The sequence below is a fragment of the Macrobrachium nipponense genome, chromosome 24 (genome assembly GCF_015104395.2).
Source record: "Macrobrachium nipponense isolate FS-2020 chromosome 24, ASM1510439v2, whole genome shotgun sequence".
NCBI lineage: Eukaryota > Metazoa > Arthropoda > Malacostraca > Decapoda > Palaemonidae > Macrobrachium > Macrobrachium nipponense.
In genome coordinates, this window is record NC_061091.1 from 64,430,281 (window position 1) to 64,452,901 (window position 22,621).

Below are 22,621 nucleotides of genomic sequence, written 5' to 3' on the forward strand. Positions count from 1 at the left end.
TATAAAACTCTATGAAATGCCTAATATGAAATGGAGCAAATATTCCGAGAATGGTACGTACGTATTTCGGAGATTGTGGCGGAGAATGGCCGGACAATCCGCGCGCGGAGGAAGGAAAGATTTTTTTTAAAATTCACAATAAATCTAAATATTTTGCTAGAGACTTCGAATTTGTTTCAAGATGAAGATAAATGACTGAATATTACTAGACTGTAGAGTTTAGCTTACAATGCGTTTTTCGACCATTTCGGTAGAGTCAAAGTTGACCGAAGTGGTTTTTTTTTGCTATTTATCGTGATTTATATGCAAATATTTCAAAAATGAGAAAGCTACAACCTTCAATTATTTATTGTTGTATTCTACATGGAATTGCGCACATTTTCATATAACTAAAACTTTATGTAACGGCTAATTTAAAATGGTGCAAACATTACCACAATCGCACGTATGATTTTTTCGGAAGAGTTACCGCGCGGTATGTAAAGAAAATGTTATTTTTTTCATAAATTCACCATAAATCGAAATATTGTGCTAGAGACTTCCAATTAGTTGCCAAAAATTAAGGTAAATGCTTGAATATACTAGAATATAAGCGTTTTAGCTTACATTTGCGTTTTTCGACCATTTCGGTAGAGTCAAAGTTGGACCGAAGGTTGAAATTTTGGCAATTATCGTTATTTATATGAAATATCTCAAACTGATAAAAGCTACAACCATGGGTGTTTTTAGTTGTATTGTGCTGAAATTGCGCACATTTCCTATATAAAACTTTATATAACAGCTAATTTTAAAATGGTGCAAACATTACCACAATCGCATGTATGATTTTTTCGGAAGAGTTACCGCGCGGGAGTAAGGAAAAAGTTTTTTCAAAAATTCACCATTAATCGAAATATTGTGCTAGAGACTTCCAATTAGTTGCAAAATTAAGGTAAATGATTGAATATTACTAGAATATAAAGCGTTTTAGCTTACAATTGCGTTTTTTTTTTCGACCATTTCGGTAGAGTCAAGTTGACCGAAGGTTGAAATTTTGGCAATTATCCTTATTTATATGAAAATATCTCAAAACTGAGAAACGCTACAATCATGAGTATTTTATTGTTGTATTCTACATAAAAATGCGCACATTTTCATATATAATACTTCATGTAACTGCTAATTTACAATGGTACAAAAATTATGTCAAAGTGACTAAATAATTTCCGAGATGTGTCACAGATACTTTTAGTGCGGCAAGAAAGAAATTCGCGCTTGCGCGCCTGCGTATCGATTGTAAACAAAACAACACCTTGATCCGTAGACTCCCAGCATCCCCCAAGGCGCGTGATTTCAAGAGTTTTCGGCTGGTAGGCCTAAAAGTATTTTTTTCCGCGAATTTTTAAAAAAACTTTTGTATGTCGACGTAAAATACGTCCAGTCGGACACCCGAAGAGACAAAAAATGTCGACGTAAAATACGTACAGTCGGCGTTTAAGGGTTAAATAATCCCTATTGTTAAATCTCGGATTTGGCATTTGGTAAAAAATTGGAAGACTAAGTCCTCGGAAACATGTTACTGTATGATGAGAAAGATTTAGTTTGAATTTGGCTTAAAACAAATGCCATTAATCTACATCATATACATACAATTTAGCTGTTGTGTCTTAAGTTTTATGTCCCATTGAATTTTTAGCCTTTTCTCTGAACCAGTTGAATTCCATTTCAAGTAATATACCAAATTTGTAACTAATTTGTATTTTTCATAACTAACAAACCTGAGGTCTTAACATTAGGATTTACTAGCGCCAAGCTGGAAACTGGTAGAATTAAAATTACACTTGTGAGATCCAGGGACTAATGGCATCTATACCAGGTCACTGGGGCATGTATACCCAGAATGCCCACGGCTACCTGTGACCCATCAGTTATATTTCTAACCCAGTTTAGACTGCTAGAGGGGTGGTTCGAGGTGGGCCTTTAACTGTTAAGACCTCAGGTTTGTTAGTTATGAAAAATACAAATTAGTTACAAATTTGGTATTTGTTCATACACGAAACAAACCTTCGGTCTTAACATTAGGATAGACTTACTATTGGAGGGAGGTAAGTCTCTACAAACTGACTGGGAGTTTGCCACTTTTTCCATTTCCAGAATATATAGGGAAATTCTAAGAGAATGGACAATGAACCTAGGACCAAAGATATAAGCGGATCTATTGGTTTTCTCCCACTGGGTGTAGATACCATTCTACTGTTTACTCTTGTCCCTTGTTTGAACTGGATCCCACCTTCACCCCTCTTTTCCCTATTATCCAGAGAGGGGTGTGTTGCTACTGAAAAGTATATCATCAGCTAAGATAGGCTTCACAGTATGGATGACCATCTCACCTAGCATCTAGTCCGTTCCAGCACAGGACGGTACTCTCCTTCATATTGCCCGTAGTTAAAGGAGTAGGAAGAAAGTAGTAAAGAAAAAAGACAGTCATCCCATTCATTCTACTTTCATACCTTCATCTTAGACTAGACGCAAAACTGACCCGCAAGCCAGGGGCACTGGATGAACTATATCACTTGTTGGCCGCCACCACTGGACCCAAGGAAAAAGGTTCTGTCCAAGGGTCTATGGGCAACATCTTTCAAATAAAATGAGGTGAAAGTTGTTTGTTTTTTGCGCTTCCACACACCAGCTTTCAGAATTTTATCCACAGACATGTTCTTCTTAAATAAAGCCAGGGAAGCACTCACACCCCTGATGTCATGAGCTCTAGCTCCCACCATGGCTATCTGACCCTCTGTCTTCTGCCGTATAAGCATCTCTGATCGTCTCCCTTAGCCAAAATGATATTGTATTCTTGGACACTTCCTTCTTGTTCCGTCCTGTACTTACGAACAACCTCTGGCACCCCGGCCTGAGGTGCCTTGTTCTCTTTAAGTACTCCCTTAGTGCCCTGACGGGGCACAGGAGCATCTCGGCTTTGTCGTTGTCTACAAAGTCTGCCAAGGAAGGTATGGTAAAGGAGTCGAATCTGCCGTCTACTATTGTTGGATTTTGGGTCTTGGCCACGAATTCTGGGACAAACTCACATACCATTGATCTCCAACCTCTCAAGTGCTTTATGAGATATGAGAGGCCATGTAGCTCCCCCACCCGCCCTTTGGTTGAAGCCAGGGGCCAATAAGAAGACTGTCTTGCAGGTCAGGCTTCCTATCCGTGGGGACTGCCTTAGTAGGGTTCGTAGGGGGAGGGGGGTTTTGTCAGACACTCAGTACCTTGGTCAGATCCCAATCTGGGGCTTTTTAGCTCCTTTGGTGGGCATGACTGTTCAAAGCTCTTCATCAGCATGGCCAACTCCCAGGAAGCGATATGTCCAATCCTTTCATTCGTAAGACTGAGGCTAGAGCCGCCCTGACCCCTTCACTGCAGATACAGACATATGTTTTTGCTGTTCTGAGATATATCAGAAAGTCTGCTAACTGCTGAATAGTGGTACCGAGTGGAGACACGTTTCCCTCTACGACACCAATCACAGTCCAGTGCTGACCACTTTCCTTGGTATACTGTCGCAGATGATTTTCTGATATTACCTGCCATCTGAGTTGCTGCTTTCTGCGGAAAAACCCTCCCCCTCGCTCGGAGGAGATACTTGACAGTCTCCACCCGTGAAGCGATAGGGACTTCACCGACTGGTGGTACCTCTCCGCGTGAGGCTGACACAGGTTGCTCCATGGAGGTAACTCTCTTGCACATCTACTAGGAGTTTCCAGTAGGTCTGGAAACCACTCTGCTTTCGGCCATAACGGGGCTACCAGGGTCATCTTGAGGTTCTGAGACCGCATTACCCTGTTCAGAACCTGACGGATTAGACAAAATGGAGGAAAAATGCGTACACGTCCAGATTGTCCAGGGGTGTTGTAGCGCATCTTCTGCTACTGCCTCTGCGTCCGGGACTACTGAACAATACACTTCCAACTTTTTGGTTGTACCTGGTTGCGAATAGGTCTATGATTGGTCCTTCCCACAACATGACAATCCTGTCCACTACCTGTTGGTGTAGGGACCACTTCCGTTCCCAGAATCTGATCCCTGCGGCTCAACTAATTGTCGGCCACTATGTTTTTCTTTTTCCCCCGGAATAATACCTGGCCTTGATGTCTACCAGGTTCTCTATAGCCCACTGGTAAAGTTGAACTGTCATCACATGTAAACTGCCGAGAAACTAGGCCTCCTTGCTTGTTTATATAAGCTACTACTGTGGTGTTGTCTGACATCAATACCACTGAGTGTCCCTTTACTCTCTCCTGAAATTCTTGTTAGAGCCAGGAAAGTTGCTTTCAACTCCAGCACGTTATATGGAGTTCTCTGTCCTTGCAACTCCATTTTGCTGACACCATCAACTCCTCCATATGGGCTCCCCAGCCTTCTAGTGACGCATCCGAGAACAGCAAGAGGTCTGGGGAGGATTGTTGAAGGGGGACACCCACTGTCAGATTGTCGTCGTTCAACCCACCACAGCAAGTCTTTTCCTCACTTCTGCCGACAAGGGAATTGCTCGTAACGTGTGATCTACTGTTGGTGACCAAAACTCCTTCATCCTCCATTGTAGGGACCGAAGGTGTAGCCTTCCTTGTGGTACTAGCTTCTCCAGGGAGGTTAGGATTCCCAGCACCACCTGCCACTGTCTTGCTGGCTGTGTCTGCTTTCCCAGAGAGGCAATTCACCACCCTTTGTTTGCATTTCTCTACTCTTTGGTCTGTCGGGAATACTTTGGCTTGTGTTGTGTCTATCACCATTCCCAGATATTCCAAACGTTGACTTGGATCCAACTGCGACTTCTGCTGATTCACCACAATACCTAGGCTGTGACAAAGCTGCATGAGGGCCGCCCTGTCCCTGAGTAATTTCTCCTGGACTTTGCTATCACAGCCAATCGTCCAGATATCTTATTAGCCTGATCCCCTGAGCATGCGCCCACGCCGACACTCTTGTAAAAACTTGAGGAGACGTTGTCAATCCGAAGCACAGGACCTTGAATTCGAAAGCTTTCCTGCAAGACTGAAGCGGAAAGAAATTTCCTGAAGACTGATGGACTGGTATCTGAAAGTATGCGTCCTTTAGATCGACTGTCAGCAATAAAGTCTCCGATTCTGACTGCTTGTAGAACCGTTTTCGGAGTTCCATCTTGAAAACTGGTTTTTCCTTATAAACAGATTCAGCGTTGACAGGTCTATTACTGTCCTCCACTCCCTTGTGGTTTGGGTACCAGGAATATCCTGCTGTAGAAGCCTTTTGTCGGACTGCATACTTGTTGCACAGCTCCTTTTTCCATCATCTCTTCACTTCGTCCTGCAGAATAGGCCTTCTGAGATTTGTGGGCATAAGTGACGTGGGGTAATGGTTGATCTGTCAGGGGCGGGGTTACCTCGAACGGAATCAAATACCCGATCCTGAGAACATCCACCACCCACTGCTCTGCCCCTAGTTCCTGCCACACCTTCCAGTGATTGCCAGGCCCACCCCCCACTGGTGTGGCCGAGTGATGGGAGGCGCCCATCCTATCTTCTTGAGCCTCTCCCTCTTCCCCTATTGCCCCTTCCTCTGTTGTTTCTATGTGAAAGGGCCGATGAGTTATCCTCTTGGGGAAGAGGGTCTTGTGACTCTATTAGGGATGCTATGTCTCACTGTCTTCTTTCGAGACATCTGCTGTTGTCTTCCCTCCAAAGGAGTAGTTTGACTGTTAGACGTTTTCCTAACTGCCTGTTGCACCAAACTATCGTTAGTGTCCATCCTTCTTCTATCTATCGCCTCTTCCAGTATGACCTCTGGCAACAGCAGTTGCGATTCCAAGATATCCCCATTCCTCATTTGGCTAACAGGAATCCAAATCCACATTGCGGCTTAGTCTAGCCAATGCTGCATCTCTCCTCATTAGCAGGATATTTGCCCAAAACATTGGCACTTACGTTTGTCAGGTACGCAATCGCCTTGGAACCTGACTGTAGTAATCTAATGAACAATGGTTCATCCACTACTTTCCTTGTTGCTTCCGAGGATGCAATTTTCGCCACTGCTGTTGACCAAAGGTCTACCAGGAAGCAGCTGAAAGACAGAAGGAAGCTGTTGCTTCTAACGTAGCAGCTCTTGGTACGTCATCGAAGGGCACTCCATTTTAACCTGATCCAAGGTTAATCCAGGCCTTAACCTTACAACATTAGGGTTCATTTGTCTATACAGCAAAGGGACCTTCTGTCGTATAATATTTCCTTTGCTTTATCATTGGAGGGGGATAAATTTCAAATGATCTATTAGATCTTAAGGAATTATCCCTCCCTGCAATCTTTGCGTTTACGTGTTGCAAGACCGATTCCGCATGACTCGAACAAGGCAATTCATACGACACCTTGGTATCCCTCTTTATCCAATGCCATGTCAATTCCAGGAGGAAGCATACTGGCCGGTGTTTCTGTCTTCTCCGAAAGGCTATTGAATTGACGAATCAAATCAATAACCTCTGCATACGAGGCCAGAAACTCTTGGTTTTCTCCTTCCTCCGGCTCTAGTGTACCACTCTCCGTCACAAGGGATGTTGTCTCGCCTCTATCTTCTGACAGACGGCCCGGAATTCCACGGCCGCCTGCCCCTACGGCCGCGGTCTCTTTGATCTTTGCTGGCCGCTGTTGGCTCGATCCCGGATAGTCAGCAGGGGAACGAGAACGTCTCACTCTTTCTCTGCCTCACGGATCTAGAGCGAGAATCTCGTTTAGATCTCCAAGATGAAGGCTCCCTTAAGACAGAGATAAGTTCGTCTCTATTAGCATTGGCATCGTTTTCGAGTTGTCGGCGAGCCCGGCCTCGACCTTCTATCCAGACGGACACTGCCTTCCACGAACGTATCCGCCGAGGTTGCCAACTCTCTATTTTTCGTACTTTTAATAGGAGCCTTATCGTCCTTCGTACGTATTTTGAACGGCCTTACGGGCGAAACTGGGACCTGCATTCCATCCTCTGCTGCACCTTTCGCCGCCAACGTCGATTTTACCAGAGGTATCGCAGTTTTTGCGATCCGAACTGGCAACTCCGCCTCGGCCGCTAGCTCGCCGGCCGTCACCTCTCTCGCTTGTTCGGATTCTTGCGACGGCGGCTTCGCTGCCAACCTTGTGCTTAATAGCCACTGATTTTCCGACCTTCTTGCTGACTTGGAAATGACAGTCTTGGTCCGAAGAAGAGGAAGAATTGATTCTTCTCCTCTTAGCCCGAGGATCCGCCAGGAACTCCCGAATCCTCCTCCAACGCTGACTGGCGCTCGCCGTGACGTTATCGGACTTAGCGATGACGCCGAACTAGAGAGGAAGAAGACGAAGAAGGCGAATCACACTTTTTCTTTTTGTCTCTCTTATCATTCTCTTCTCTATATCCTGTAATTTCTGCATTACAGTTGCAATTGACGGGTCAGAAGGCGTATTAGCGTCTGGGTGCAGCGAAAAAAGGCCGAGAATCGGTCCTGTGACGTCATCACGCCTGCCATATCAGAGTGTGACGTATGTTGTGACGTCATCCCTCTCGTAGGGAGAGACTGAGAGGTTTCTGCTCGGCAACCGCACGTTTGCTGCCAAACTACCTCCCACGTTCTGCATCGCTGTAAATACTGAGTGGGATGGTGAAGCCGTGGCATTAATTCCCATAAAATTGCAAGCCGGGGGATGAGGAACATTCAGCGCTGCCGGACCCTGCTGGAACCGTGACGTCATATAATGCGCAAGCAGACCATCCAAGGTTGGTACGCCTGGTAGGCCTAGCGCTGACCACGTACCATCTAACCTATGCCGCTTGAGTAGCAGGAGCCTGGAACAAAGATGGCGGATCTCCCCCTTTACTTGCTGGGAACAAAGGAGAGTGCAAATTATTCATAAATTACCCAAGGCCCCTCCTGACGTTTCCGATACAGAACCGCTAGGAGAAACCGCAAGGGGTATGAGACAATTCAAAAGCAGGTGGAGAAACATATGGAGCAGCCTGGTTTATTACCGATACAAAAGAAGCCGGTAAGGTTTGGTCATCCAAAGATGGCGTCACCCCCTTCCTTTTGTATTGGCTTTTCCCATAGAACTTCTTCCACTGTTCCACCGACCAACCGCGACAAACAGAACACGGATTAGTAACCGTACATACGTTTTCCCTGCACCTACTACACGTTGGATGAGGGATTCCGTTGACACCGAAGTTAGGAACTAGAACATGGAAAGCCACTGACTCCTGGGCATTTCCTTTGTCTCCTCTTCGAAACGGTAGACGATCCCGATGTTGAGGCAAAATTCTCCATCATACCACGTATACACTCTTACCACACACTGATCACACTTGGAGAAAGAAAAGGAATGAAAAATAAAAAATGAAATGGATAAAGGAAAGAACGGGCAAACTGAAAAAAACCGGCTTTAAATGAGATAGACATAACACGTCTTATCTTAAAGGCGGTAGGAAAATAACTGATGGGTCACAGTAGCCGTGGGCATTCTGGGTATACATGCCCCGTGACCTGGTATAAAGATGCCATTAGTCCCTGGATCTCCACAGAGTGTTAACTTTTAATTCTTACTAACCGGTTTTCCAGCTTGGCGCTAGTAAATCCTAATGTTAAGACCGAAGGTTTGTTTCGTGTATGAACAAAAACTGATTTAGTATTGTTGCTGTTACTATTACTAGTACTTAACCAGGCCTCTGGTACTGTTGCTACAGTGTTTAAGAAAGACAAACTATTAGCTGGGGGCTGTTTGAGCAAACTGATGTATTTTATATACTAAAAATGGTTAATTCTACATGCAAATAGAAACTAATTATCTTTTCAGACTGTATATTCCGGATGTTATTGCCATTGTCTTTTTTTGGCATTTCCTCCGCAATGAGCATTGTACCGACTATGGTGTATCCTAGAAGTAACTAACAGGTAGTGTCTTCATTGTACTATTATTATTATTATATGTACATATACTATATATACTCTAAAACCTCTGAATAACAACCTAAATGGTGCTGAGGCTAAGTTTTTTTCTGGAAAGTTTGTAGAAAGTTTTCCTCATTTCACCCCCAAATAAAAATCTTATTTTACCTTTGATTTTCATGCATAATGCTACTAAGTAATATTAGAAAACTAATAGTAGTCTGCTTTTTCAGTCAGTCAGTGCCTCAATGTTTACTTTTATAGCCAGATTTTTTATAAAGCAATCTAGTCTAATTAGTCATGCTTACTAGCCAAATTGATATATGATGATTAACAGAATTCAGGTCCGTAAACAAGATAAACTTTGTTAGTCTTTCAGCTAAAAAGACTGCTAACCCATAGAAACAATTCCCTAAAAAATGTTAAGTCTTTAATTTTCAGTTTACCCATCCATTAAAAAATCTTATACATTAAATAGTATAAAGTCAAGAATTTTGAATCGATGGTAGTTTATCTGAGAAATTCCTTTAGAGGTTGTGAAGAATCTTTAGTTGTGAAGTTTAAAAAGTTGAAAGTTTTTTTAATGACTATATTGCTTTAAAGTCATTATTTTTCCAGAGACAGCAATGTGGACATGGCTACATATGCAGTGGTAGGTGGATTGTGGTCATCATCTTACTCACTTGGGTAAGTACATGTAATTGTTATTCTGTAGTGATTATAAACTGGTCATTGGAATTATAGAATGATGCAGCAAGACGAGACAGGTGGCAGAAGAGGCCACATGAGAATTCCAGGTTATTGTAGAGGGAAAAGCACGGTTGTTATTTTGAGAGCCTTCCCATCAAAATATTCAACTTTTGTAGTTGGAAAAACAGAGTTGTTTAAGCCTCTTAATTTCATCTTCACAAACCATTTTTGTCTCATGGTTTCCTTTTCCTGTAATACAGTAATTACAATTTTTTGGAAGGGAAATCCATAGCCTTTGGTTATCTCATCCTAGTCTTTCCTGACTTTTGACTTTAAAGTTTACCACCTATGATAATCCACATATGACTTGATTGCCGTCATATAGTGACAAAGGTCATTTGTTTACCTCCTCACACTATCTGCTATACGATTGTGAGGTTACTTCCTCCGTCAAAGTCTTCTTCAGTTTGTTTTGGATATAGCCATCCATATTGTGCACTGGACCTATGCTGAACCCAGGTGAATTTCCTAAAGGCTTGAACATTTTTCTTCAACAAATGTCTGCATAAGTCACGTCATTTCTTTTTTTTTTTGAGCATGCAGTAAGAGGTACCCTACAGGTTTTTCTTAAAGATGCTTTACTCCCTTGCTTCAGTATGTCATGAGAAATGCTGGAAAAATGTTTCAATGTCAAGCCAGCAAATATTCTTGAAAACTACTTACTACTAATTTGATTTTAATAGTTTTAGTATTGTTCATAAGCCTGTTATTGAGGTCAGAGTAATGGATTCAAGTTTTTGAAGTCCTTCATATTTTTTTTCTTTTTCAGAGAGGTGCTTGGTCCTTTACTGGCTGGGTTTTTGTCAGATTATATTAGTTTTTCATTGTCTACTTCAGTCATGGCTATCCTTCCTGGAGCTCTGGTAAGGAAATATATATTTCATACAATCAACTTTTACCTGTCAGATATATACTTACATAGCTAAGACTCCGTCGTCCCCTGACAGAAATTCAAATTTCGCGCACTCGCTACAGGTAGGTCAGGTGATCTACCGGCCTGCCCTGGGCGGCAGGACTAGGAACCATTCCGTTTTCTATCATATTTTCTGTCGCCGGGTGGTATCAACATTGTTGTTATTACCTCCTGACTTAGATTCTTATTTCATCCTTTGATCATCGTTTCTCGGCTTTTTGGTGACTTATCTGGATCGTGTTTTTGGCATTCGCTATTGTGGACTGATTTTGGACTTGCTTTTTGGAATTTTCTCGGTATGTCTGATTCAAATGTGAGTGTGAGAATGTGTGTGAATGTAGGCTGCAGGGTAAGGATACCGAAGGCTTCGGTTGATCCTCACACTGTATGTCGTAAATGTAGGGGGTTTCAGTGTTCTTCTTCTAATACCTGTCATGAATGTGAGAGATTAAATGCAGAAGAATGGAAGACTTTAACTTCTTATTTGAAGAAGTTAGAGAGGGATAGGGTTAGACGTTTGAAAGTGAGTACAAGGCCTATTGAGCCTTTTATTGATCCTATTTCTAATCCTGATGAGTTGGATTCTCCCTATATGTCAATTCACAAGCTTTACTTTCTGAATCGGCCTCGGAAATCGCCGATCTGAAGGCTACGATTCATCAGATGAAGTCCAAAATGGCGGACTTACAAGGTAAGGCTAGTGAAAGTGAACTGTACAGTGAAGTGAGTTCTCCCAGTGTTGTGGAGGGGGCGTTTTGATCGTCCCTGCGACGCTCCCAGGCCTAGACCTCTTCCAAGCTCCCACCCAGCCCAGGAGAAGGAAAGTCGAAAGCCTTAAGGAGGTCGTGGGGAATCCCCAACGGTCAGACGTCCCTTCAGCAGGCTCTGTTTCGATGCAGGCTGCTCAGGGACGCTTTAGAAAAAGCGTCCTGCGAGAGTGTTTTCTCATCCTCGTCCACTCCCACACCTAAACGAGGGTGGAAGGATTTGGATCTCTCTTGGCCTCTGAAACGGCATTTGAGAGAACCTGAATTGGATTCGAGCCCGGAGCGCTTCTCAGATGAAGCTCCCTCGTCTATTAAAAAGGCGGAAGGTGGCGTCAGCGTCACCCTACGTGGACGTAGCAGAACGCTTTCCTGCTACTTCTCCCCGATTGAAGATGACGTGGGAGAAACTTCCAGAAAGAAAAAGATTCTCATGGCGGTGCAGGAACAGCTAGCCTCTTTGGTGGGTGTGTTAGCGAGGGATCCTCCTCGTAAGAAGGACGTTTCGCTTCCAATCAAGAAGACTCGTCCTCTCTCTTCCCCAAAGCAAATCGAGAGGCGTCATGCAGACGTGAAGCTTCCAAACATACCGCAGAGGCTTCGGTTTCAAGATCGAGATCGAGGGAACCTACGGCAGAAACGTAATAACGTCCAGATAGACGTGAGCGTCTTATAAGCGCGAGGCTCCAACCAAGGTATTGGCGCCAGTTAGGACGCCAGTTGAGAGCGAAGCGTCTTCCAGGCGCGAGGCGTCATCCAGACGTCAGCAGCCAGGACAACGCGGGAGGCGTCAGCCAGGGCGCTTGGCGGACGAGAAGCGTCATCCAAGCGGGAGGCGTCATCCTTTTATGGAGAGAAGCCTAGGCTGTTGGCGCCTTCCAAGAAGGAAGCTTCTATTAAAGCTGTGAAGAGGAAGGAATATCATTCCCTTAGTCCCTCTCCTATCAGGAGGTTGTCTCCCCCAGAGGAAAGACGTCCTGATTTGTTAGCGGAGACTCATCTAGACCCCGAGTTAGAAGTAAACTCGGAAGACGAGTATCAGGGAAGAGAAGGACTATCGAACTATAAAGTTTTGACAGCCTTGCTTCTAGAAGAGTAAGGAGACAACTTGACCCCTGCCGCTCCTCCTTCTCTGCGCGCTCTTTTCTCGAGCGCAAAGACGAAGAAGTCTTCGTCTTTTCTTAGAATGAACCCGCCATTTCGATGAAGAGGGCTCTTTCAGTCCTTAAACTCATGGATGAAGTCAAGAAGGAGTTGGTCAGAACGGTCTTCTGCATGCCCCCAGCGAGACTAGCTGGTAAACGAGGCAGTTTGGTATCAGACGGGAGAGAATATGGGCATTTCTCTTCCGTCTTCGACAGAAGCGGACTTTTCGACCTTAGTCGATGCTTCACGAAGACAAAGTTTGAACTCTGCCCGTATAACTTGGGGAGGGGATTTCAGAACTGGATCATCTCCTCAAGGGACTCTTCCATGTATTAGAAGTTTTTTTCAACTTCTTAGATTGGTCCCTTGGGGTGATATCCAAGAAAGCCCATGATTCTGAAGGACTCGAACCAGAAGTCCTTCTGTGTATTTTGGTTGTATAGACAAAGCGGTACAGGATGGCTCGATTGAGATCTCCTCTTTATTTGGAGCAGGTCTTCTTAAGAAGAGAGGACAGTCTTATAGTGCCTTTTTTGACGAAAGCGGTCTCCCACTCTCAAAGGGCAGCGCTACTGTACTCTCCATTGTCAGACTTTTTGTTCCCTTCTCAGTTAGTGAAGGACATTTCTCGTTCATTAACTGAGAAGGCAACTCAAGACCTTCTTACTCAGTCAGCAAGGAAAAAGAAACCTGCTACTGCGACGGAAAAGAAAGGACCGAGTACATCGGTTTTCAGCCCTTTCGAGGTGGCCCTACCTCCAGAGCTACTCAAGAAGGAAGACTCCTGAGAAGAGAGTAGGTCTGCCTTTCGTCCCTTTAAAAAGGGAAAATGATGCTTCTCTCCTCCAAAGCACCAGTAGGTGCCAGGCTCCTGGGATTTGTGGAGGCCTGGGCACGTATAAACACAGACGCTTCATCAATGTCTGTAATAAAGAAGGGATATCGTAACCCTTTCCTGGACAGTCCTCCCCTAACGTCAACACCGCGGGAACTGTCAGCCAAGTACAAGGATCCTGTGCTGAGAGATACTCTTCGATCAATGTTGGATCAGATGTGGGACAAGAGAGCGATAGAACTAGTACTGGATCAAAACTCCCCGGGGTTTTACAATCGCCTTTTTCTGGTTGCGAAAGCCTCGGGAGGCTGGAGACCAGTACTAGACGTCAGCTCTCTGAACAAATTTGTTCAGAAGGAGAAGTTCTCGATGGAGACTTCTGCCTCAGTTCTTGCGTCAATGCGACAAGGAGATTGGATGGTGTGTCTGGATCTCCAGGACGCCTATTTTCACGTCCCGATCCACCCTTCATCGAAGAAGTACCTCCGTTTCATGACGGGGGGAAGGATCTTTCAGTTCAGAGCCTTGTGTTTTGGCCTTTCCACAGCTCCTCAGGTCTTCACAAGTCTGATGAAGAATGTGGCGAGGTTTCTTCACCTCAAAGGTGTAAATGTGTGTCTGTATCTGGACGATTGGCTCATCAGAGCCAGATCAGAGAGACAGTGCTTGGAGGACCTTACGTTGACATTGAACCTGATCAGATCATTGGGATTACTCGTAAGCCTCGAGAAATCACAACTGACCCCCAGACAGAACTTAGTCTATCTGGGGATTCAGATGGATTCTCGGGGTTTTCGAGTATTCCCTTCGCAAGAGAGAATCACAAAAGGTTTGCAAGTAGTCTCTCTCTTCTTAGGGAAGGAACAGACTTCGGCGAGGGAATGGCTGAGCCTTCTAGGAACCCTTTCCTCGCTCGAACAGTTCTTCCCTCTGGGAAGGCTGCATTTACGCCCTCTTCAATTCTTCCTCAAGAGGTCTTGGAGTTGGAAGACCGGACATCTTTCAGACGCCTTTCCCATTCCAGTGGAAATGAGACCACATTTGGAGTGGTGGTTGCCCCCTCTAAAGGAGAACAAAGGAATCTCCCTGAAAATCCTGAACCAAGTCCTAGTGTTGTACTCCGACGCGTCGGAGAAAGGTTGGGGAGCAACATTAGGCTCGAAGGAAGTGTCAGGCACCTGGGAAGCAGCACAGGTGTCTTGGCACATAAACTGCAAAGAGCTCTTCGCCGTACACCTGGCTCTGAAGAGTCTAGAACCTCTTGTTTCGAACAAAATAGTTCAAGTAAATGTGGACAACACCACAGCACTTGCCTACATTCGGAAACAAGGAGGGACTACTCCTTGTTCCTATACGAACTGGCAAAAGATCTTCTACTTTGGACGTCTCAGAGGAACATCTCCCTACTTACAAGGTTCGTTCAGGGAGAAAGGAATGTGAGGGCGGACAGGCTCAGCAGGAGGAACCAGGTCCTTCACACAGAGTGGACCCTACACAAAGATGTGTGCCAAGGTCTCTGGTCTCCTTGGGGGACTCCTCACGTGGATCTCTTCGCCACGTTCATTTCCAAAAGGCTGGCAGTCTTTTGCTCGGTTGTGGAAGACCCCAGAGCTCTGATAGTAGACGCCTTCCTGCTAGACTGGTCTCACGTAGACGTCTACGCTTTTCCTCCGTTCAAAATCCTGGGACTAGTGCTGAGAAAATTTGTGGCTTCAAAGGGGACGAAGATGACATTGATAGCCCCCTTTTGGCCGTCACAAGACTGGTTCACAGAGGTAGTGGAGTGGATGGTAGATTTTCCCAGATCCCTCCCAAGAAGGATGGATCTAATCAAACAGCCACACTTCCAGAGGTATCATCAAAACCTCCCCGCTCTCGCTCTGACTGCCTTTCGACTATCGAAAGACTCGTCAGAGCGAGAGGGTTTTCTCGCAAAGTTGCAAGTGCAATCGCGAGAGCACGCAGAACCTCCACTAGACAAGTATATCAGTCAAAGTGGGAGGTTTTTAGAAGGTGGTGCAGAACTAAGAAGTTGTCCTCCTCCACTACCTCTGTAGCGGAAATTGCGGATTTCCTTCTATTCCTGAGAGAAGAATCGCATCTAGCGGTATCCACAATAAAGGGATACAGAAGTATGCTTTCGGCAGTGTTCAGGAATAGAGGATTAGATCTGGCAGATAACAAGGATCTCCACGATCTCATAAGATCATTTGAGACGACGAAGTCTAAGGAACCGGTCCCTCCTAACTGGAACCTGGACGTGGTACTCAAGTTCCTGTCGTCCAAAAGGTTCGAACCTCCTCATCTGGCGTCGTTTCGGGACATTACTAGGAAATGCCTATTCCTATTATCTCTAGCTACGGCAAAGAGAATTAGTGAATTACATGCTCTGGAGGATAAAGTAGGATTCAAGGGAGACTCAGCTGTTTGCTCGTTTAAAACCCTGTTTTTAGCTAAAAACGAGAATCCCACGAATCCCTGGCCTAAGTCATTCGAAGTTAAAGGCTTATCGAGTCTCGTAGGCAGAGAAGAAGAGAGGTCTCTATGTCCTGTAAGAGCTCTAAAATTCTATCTCCAGAGAAAACACCAGATGGGATGCTCTAGACAGGGTCTTTGGTGTGCGGTAAAAGACCCCACAAGACTGATGTCTAAGAATGCTCTTGCATTCTTTGTGAGGAACGTCATTACAGACGCGCATAAGATCTGTCCTGACGAAGAGTTCCGACTGTTGAGAGTGAAAGCGCACGAAGTGAGAGCAGTAGCGACGTCTCTCTCGTTTCAAAAGAATATGTCACTTAAAAACATCATAAATACGACATTTTGGAGATGCAACTCAGTATTTGCATCTCATTACTTGAAAGACGTTCGTGTGACCTATGAGAAATTTTTTTCTCTGGGTCCTTTCGTATCGGCGGATACGATCCTGGGTATGGGAGCCAACACCAATCCTTAAGTATATACGTACTTACCTTCTTTTTAGATATGTTCTAGAGTCTCTTCTAACAAAAAGGACTTGGTGCTGCACGGGCGGCCGTCTCTGTTGTTCAGTAAGAAACTCTTGTGATATCTAATTAGATGAGTATAAAATTTTTTTTTTTTTGAAAATTATGTATGTGTGCGTATTGTGCTTTTTGAGTTATGGTTGTTGTGAAGAGTTCGGGGGATAACTCGGAACAATCTTTATTTCTAACATGTGGTTAGGATCAGGTGGTCGGGATTGGTTGTATGCTCCTTCATAAGGTGTATTGTCATATAAGTGGATCAGCACCCATTGACAAAGTCCTTTCAGGCTCTGCCGAGTAAACGGATAAGACCCCATCGGCAGACCCACAAGAACTCTTGGCCATAGATCATATATCTCGCTAAAGTTTCTTGAGGTGATGCAGACTACTGGGCAAACACCCACGAAGTCTACCACCTATCAGGTAGGAACCAAGGTTTTATTTATACCTACAACATATGTTGTTTACCTGTCTATTCCATAAGTAGCTGTCTCTTACCCTCCACCAAAGGGTGCCAATCAGCTATGTATATATCTGACAGGTAAGTTGATTGTATGAAAATGATATTGTTATGTTACAATAAAGTTTCATACATACTTACCTGGCAGATATATACGATTAATGGCCCACCCAGCCTCCCCGCAGGAGACAGGTGGAAGAGAGAAAATATGATAGAAAATGGGAATGGTTCCTAGTCCTGCCGCCCAGGGCAGGCCGGTAGATCACCTGACCTACCTGTAGCGAGTGGCGCGAAATTTGAATTTCTGTCGGGGACGACGGAGTCTTAGCTATGTATATATCTGCCAGGTAAGTATGTATGAAACTTTTTTGTAACATAACAATATCATGTTCATGAATTGCAATAAATTTTTTCTGTGAAAAGATGTACTAAAGTGTGATTCATGGTCAGCTTTTCTTATTTGCATCAACATTATCCACATTTTCTTTCATGGCAGGCAATTTTATGTGGAGCCTTCACGTGTGTTGAACGTCACAGAGCCCGAAGGATGTCCAGTGTTTTGGATACCACTTACTCATATTCATAGAAAACACTTGTATTTCCAAACTGCATTGGTGCATGTTACACCCAGTAGTTTCATGGACTGCTGACATTTTAGCAAAATATTAATTGAAAAATACTTTTGAATAGATCAATTTTCCTTGAATAAGTTTGAGTCATTCCCAGGACTGTTTTTTGGGTAAGAATGGGATTAATAATTCATAATAATAGCTTCTGAGGTACAAAACATTAAAACAAATGATGCTTAGTTGTTCTGCATTACCTCCAGTTGGTTTACAAGTTTCCCAAGGCTTTAATAAAGATCTACCAAGTGTGAAATTAGCTTTATAACCTGAGGTTTCATTTTAGCCTTCGTATTTAATCTAGAACTTTGATCAACCAACCAAAATAAGCCAGCTTTGGTCCCTAGTATGAATGAAGCATGGTCTCTCGAATGTGATCTGGTTTCAAGATCTCCCAAAAAACTGGAAGGAAGTCTTAAAAAAGGGATTAGGAGCATAAGCATATAAGTGATGACTTGAGTGAAGGAAGGAAAGCTTGGTACAGTAGTTTTCCAGGGATTGGATGTGAGAGGAAACACTTGAAATGTCATAGCCCAAGGAACTCGCTCGCTGATTCTGAGAGCTTGAAAGAAATATAATTGCTCTGGCCAAAGCAGCAGTATTTCTTCAAGTAGCTGTACTGCTTATGGTGTGCAAGCAACTTGGAGCATCTAACTCTCTTCTCCATACATTGCAACAGCCATCTCCAACCCACTACGAATAGGTATTGAAACATGCATCCTCACATTGTAACAGCCATCTCCAACCCACTATGAATAGGTATTGAAATGTGCAGCAATGTTAATATTAAAACTAAGCGATTCCTATTTCAATTGATGGGAGAATTATTAGTGTTTTAAAGGATGCTTAAGGTACCTTTGGATAAGAGGTTCAGTTAGATGATGTGTCTGCCAGGATTCCTTCTTGGATGATTGACTGACCCACGTAGGAAATACTTAAAAGTAACGGCAAATAATATTCTTACGTCCAGGTCTGATAACAGGACTCTGAGAGTTCCTTCTATCTTCATTCATCTATGTTTAAAAGAGGGAGTATGGATTAATTCTTCATTGTACTTCACAACTGTCATCGAAGGTCTTCAGTTATTGCAGGAATTGAGATTCACAAACAGGTGAAATAAAGTTGCAAAACTTTTTTTTTTGTTTGCTTTAAGTTCCATCAAAACATTTAGGTGATTTGGCCTGGAACACTTAATTCCTATTAATAACGTTATCACATCATTTTCTCCCTTTACGGGGCCCAGACATCATGAGTGTTTTCTCCACTCTTGTCTTGTGGATGTTCTACCTGAATTCTGTCTTCACTTACTTCTTGGGCATTGCTACTGGTTGGCATTGTGCAACTTCTAAATGTTGTTTTTTCAATAGACTGCTCCTCTCTACTCATTATGTGCCTGAACCATCTTTATAGGTAAGATCTCGATCTAATGCTTCATCATTAGGATACTATCTAAGCAGAACAATGTTAAGGTATTTTGGCCTTCTATAGTCATACATTGTCTTTGCGTGTTCATATCTCCATTGCATCAATAGGTGCATGAAGTGTCTTTCATTGTACATCATAAATTTTGCTAATAGTAAAAAAATGGAATAATTTTACTTTTAAAAATACAGAGGCTTTTCAAGATTTAAAATTTTAACTTGAATGCAGTTGATTAAGTCACAATTTAAAACAGACTTATCAGTTATGATGGATGTATGAAAGTCATTTATATCTTCGTTTTATTGTCGAGTGATATAAAAAAAAGTGTAGCTAACTGAATGTGTTGCAAACAAAACAAAGGGCATTTTACTAAGCTTTGATAGTATAGTATCATTGTGACATTTCAGTTTTGTAGTTAAAACTAAGCATTTGTTACATATCTGCATCAGAAGCATATCACAGTTATTTTGCATAAAGTTTATCACATAGAAAAATTACAAATGCATTATGTCTTACACATCTCACAGCTGTGAAACTACAATACAATGGTAATTTTAGCCTTAGGAAAAACCTCTGCGACATGTTTCCTCAAACTGATACTTACAACTAGGAACAGATGTCAGTGTGAAATTCTTTTAATGTTATAGTTACATCTTCTAAATGATAAGGAATATGAAATTAAAATTAGTGGAAAAGTTTTGAAGAATTACAGAACATATATCACAGTCAATTTACTTAAAAGTATTCCATCGGTAAAGATTTTAAAGTATCATTTGGGCCTTCAATCTCCCACCATAACAGATTAACAATAATAAATTCGAAAAAGCAGTCATAAAACTATTTGATTTATAGATTATATTTCCTATATAAGATCCTCTTATTACCATTTGGAACTTGAAACTTGCAATAATCTTCAACCAACCAGTTGGCTTTCGTAATTCATGCATGAAAGCCATGCAACCTTAACTGGACGGGTGCGTTCTCTTGCACGTGCAAACCAACTAATTGTTAACAAGTTGCCTCTTGATTCATTAAAAGAAAATGGAACTTATTAACAACAGCTGGTTGATTCTGTGATTGGGAACTCATTTTTTCCTTGGCTGAGGAATGGGAATGTCAATCAGCTCACACAAACGATTTCTTTGTCTTCTAGCTTCCTCCAGGTCGTCCATCCATTCTGTTTCTTCTAAAATATTTGTGATTTCCTCCAAGTGATTTTCAGGAACAATTTCTTTATCACTGTAGTCTTGAAGAGCAGTTAAGAAACTAGTTGCTGTTACTGCTCGTACATTTGGATACTGAAAGGGAATAAAGTTTCTTTAACCATGACAAGACAAAGGTGCTCGGTTAAATATCCACTATATGATGGCAAAGTTATGACTGTGGAACTTGGAGTTAATGTAAAAAATTTAAGTTATATCCCAGCAAAGAAATTTAAGCATAGAATTGTTTTGCTGTTTGAAAGGAAGCTGCCTGACTGCTGCAAATCTTCCAAACATGACATTTCTTAATAATCTCTCCAACTATTACCATTCCTTAAAATTTTTATGCAATCAATCAGTTTGGTTCTCCTTGGGTCCTTATCTTCATGAGGTCAAAACTTGAAACTTGGACAGCCAGATATGAAGAGACCTAATGGAATAGGTGCTTAGAAGGCAGAAAACACAGCAAGTGGAGCCTAAGAAAACATTGCAATGAACCTTACTAACCCTTGCTTATTTTAAGGGCCAGCTGTATCTCTGCTCTCATATCAGAATCTTTCATCCTGATATGATACTATATATAAGCTCTTTCTAATTAAGGGCACTAAAGGTTCTCAGGGTACTTCAGATTCATCTAGATAAGTTTTATTCGAGATTCATTTAGAGATGTTTTGTAAAGAAGAAGAAAAAAAAATGTTTCCTTCAGCCCTGATAACAATGCTTCATACTGTCCTTTGTGGGGACTATCAAAACAACATTTACTACTTTAAAAAATATAAAATATCATCTTACCTGATACCCCAAAAAGAGTGACAGCTGAGTAAGACATGGTTTGATAGATGGGCCTTCGATTCTCAGTAATTCACAAAACACAGCTACTACACCGACTAGTTTATGGTAGTCTGCTGACCGGAAACATTCTTTTTTCAGTAGTGTTATGATTCTCAATGTAAACGCATTGTTTTGTTCCAATACCTGTGATGAAGAATGAGAGTCAAATTGAATCAAACCTTTTTGCTATTTGTAACATGTTGATATGAATCCCTACTATCTCTATGTTAATACCTACTTTAACATACATTTTTTCATTACCTGAAGGCGAGTCATCCACAATTGCCTTTAACATACATTTTTTCATTACCTGAAGGCGAGTCATCCACAATTGCCTTAACTGAGAAGTTATTGGAATGAGGGTGCTCTGTCCCTAGGAGAGTCACTAGATACCAGTCATCTAGATGATGATTATTTTGGTAGAGTAACTCATTCTTCAATGCTTAAGTATTCAAAGATATTAAAATTGACAAAGCTTGTGTTCACATACATAGCCTTTTTTACATGTGATAACATATTGAGGAGATGGAAATGACATTTTCTTCCAAAATGATGGATAACAAGCTCAGTAATTTGTATATTAGCAAGATATAGCTGGAATATCATTAGTGGTGTATGGGAACTAGTTGTATGCTGAATTTTGAGGACTTGGATGAAACTTTGCTAGAAAAACAATAATAACTAGGGATTAGTACATGAGTGTCGACTAGTAGTATCTTTTTAATGTATGAAATTGCTCATTATATGTAAGTTCTCTGACACTGAAGGTTGCTAAAGTGTCTAAAATTTATGACATTGCTCAATGTATGTAAGTTCTAACATTCAGCAATGAGCTTCCCCCAATAGAAGAAAAAACAAGGAAGGTCACTACTTAATAAAACTGATGAACACATTATACAAAAAAAGTATCACAATGGTTCTAAATGGGATAACGTTTGAAGTAAAACAAGCAAATAAATGAGGTGGTACCTTTGTAATTACCTGCCCCTCTGCTACAGCAGAAACAATTACAAAGTACAATCAAGTTACACTGAGGGGGAATACCTCTGAAATAAAAGACAAAGAAAACTTGTCATACCAGAGTCCGCTGCTAGACTTGCAAATATGCAAGGGCTAATTTTGATTTTGAAACTTGCAAGTGTTGGCATATTTTGTACTTGAAGCCAATTTAGGCCCTGAGGAGATATCAAAGAATATTATCCTGACATGGTGCCTCTGTTCACATGTTTACAGATTCACCATCATACTGATGACCTCAAGAACTTGGACTGCCTACAACCCAGCATTATACTTCCTTCTCCATTGGTGTTAATGCTCAATTCTCGGCTCCATTTTCTGTTGCCTATCTCCCAACCCTCCATGAAAATAAAAACATAAACAACAGCACCTAAGGAGCTTGAAAATCCAAAGGAGCTCGATTTTTCCAACAACAGATCATCTCGATGCTGGTGCATTGTACAAAATCAAAATTATGCTAAAGGCATACTAAAGTACACTTGAAACTGCTTAATGAACTGCATACTGTAACAGAAGTCATAGCACAGACAAATAAAATCTGTTCTGGTAAGAAATTTGTTTCTTGCTGTACAGCTACACCAGCATGGAAGTCAGAATCCAATCTACATCAGGTTCATAACCCTAATAACCACCCATGGTAGCCAGCAAAATTTTTATCTGATAAAGCACAAAAGCTGAGAAATATTGACATGAATCTGGAAAAAATATTAATTAGCATTTTGAAATATTTTTTTTGTAA

The 22,621-nt window shown here is 42.3% G+C and overlaps 2 protein-coding genes across 4 annotated transcripts in view; both read right to left on the bottom strand.

Moving 5' to 3' along the window:
- Positions 1-22,621, bottom strand: part of LOC135205693 (protein sel-1 homolog 1-like) — a 337,811-nt gene that overhangs the window by 89,761 nt on the left and 225,429 nt on the right. The gene's annotated exons all lie outside the window — the stretch shown is intronic.
- LOC135205689 (tubulin-specific chaperone D-like) overlaps positions 17,597-22,621 on the bottom strand; it is a 99,286-nt gene continuing 94,261 nt past the window's right edge. For all 3 annotated transcript variants that reach the window (XM_064236608.1, XM_064236606.1, XM_064236607.1), the window contains exons 21-22: positions 20,827-21,009; positions 17,597-20,130 (exon numbers count right to left, since the gene is read on the bottom strand). In XM_064236608.1, the coding sequence (XP_064092678.1) occupies positions 19,918-20,130; positions 20,827-21,009 (396 nt within the window). In that variant the 3' untranslated portion in view covers positions 17,597-19,917. The remainder of the gene's footprint in view (positions 20,131-20,826; positions 21,010-22,621) is intronic.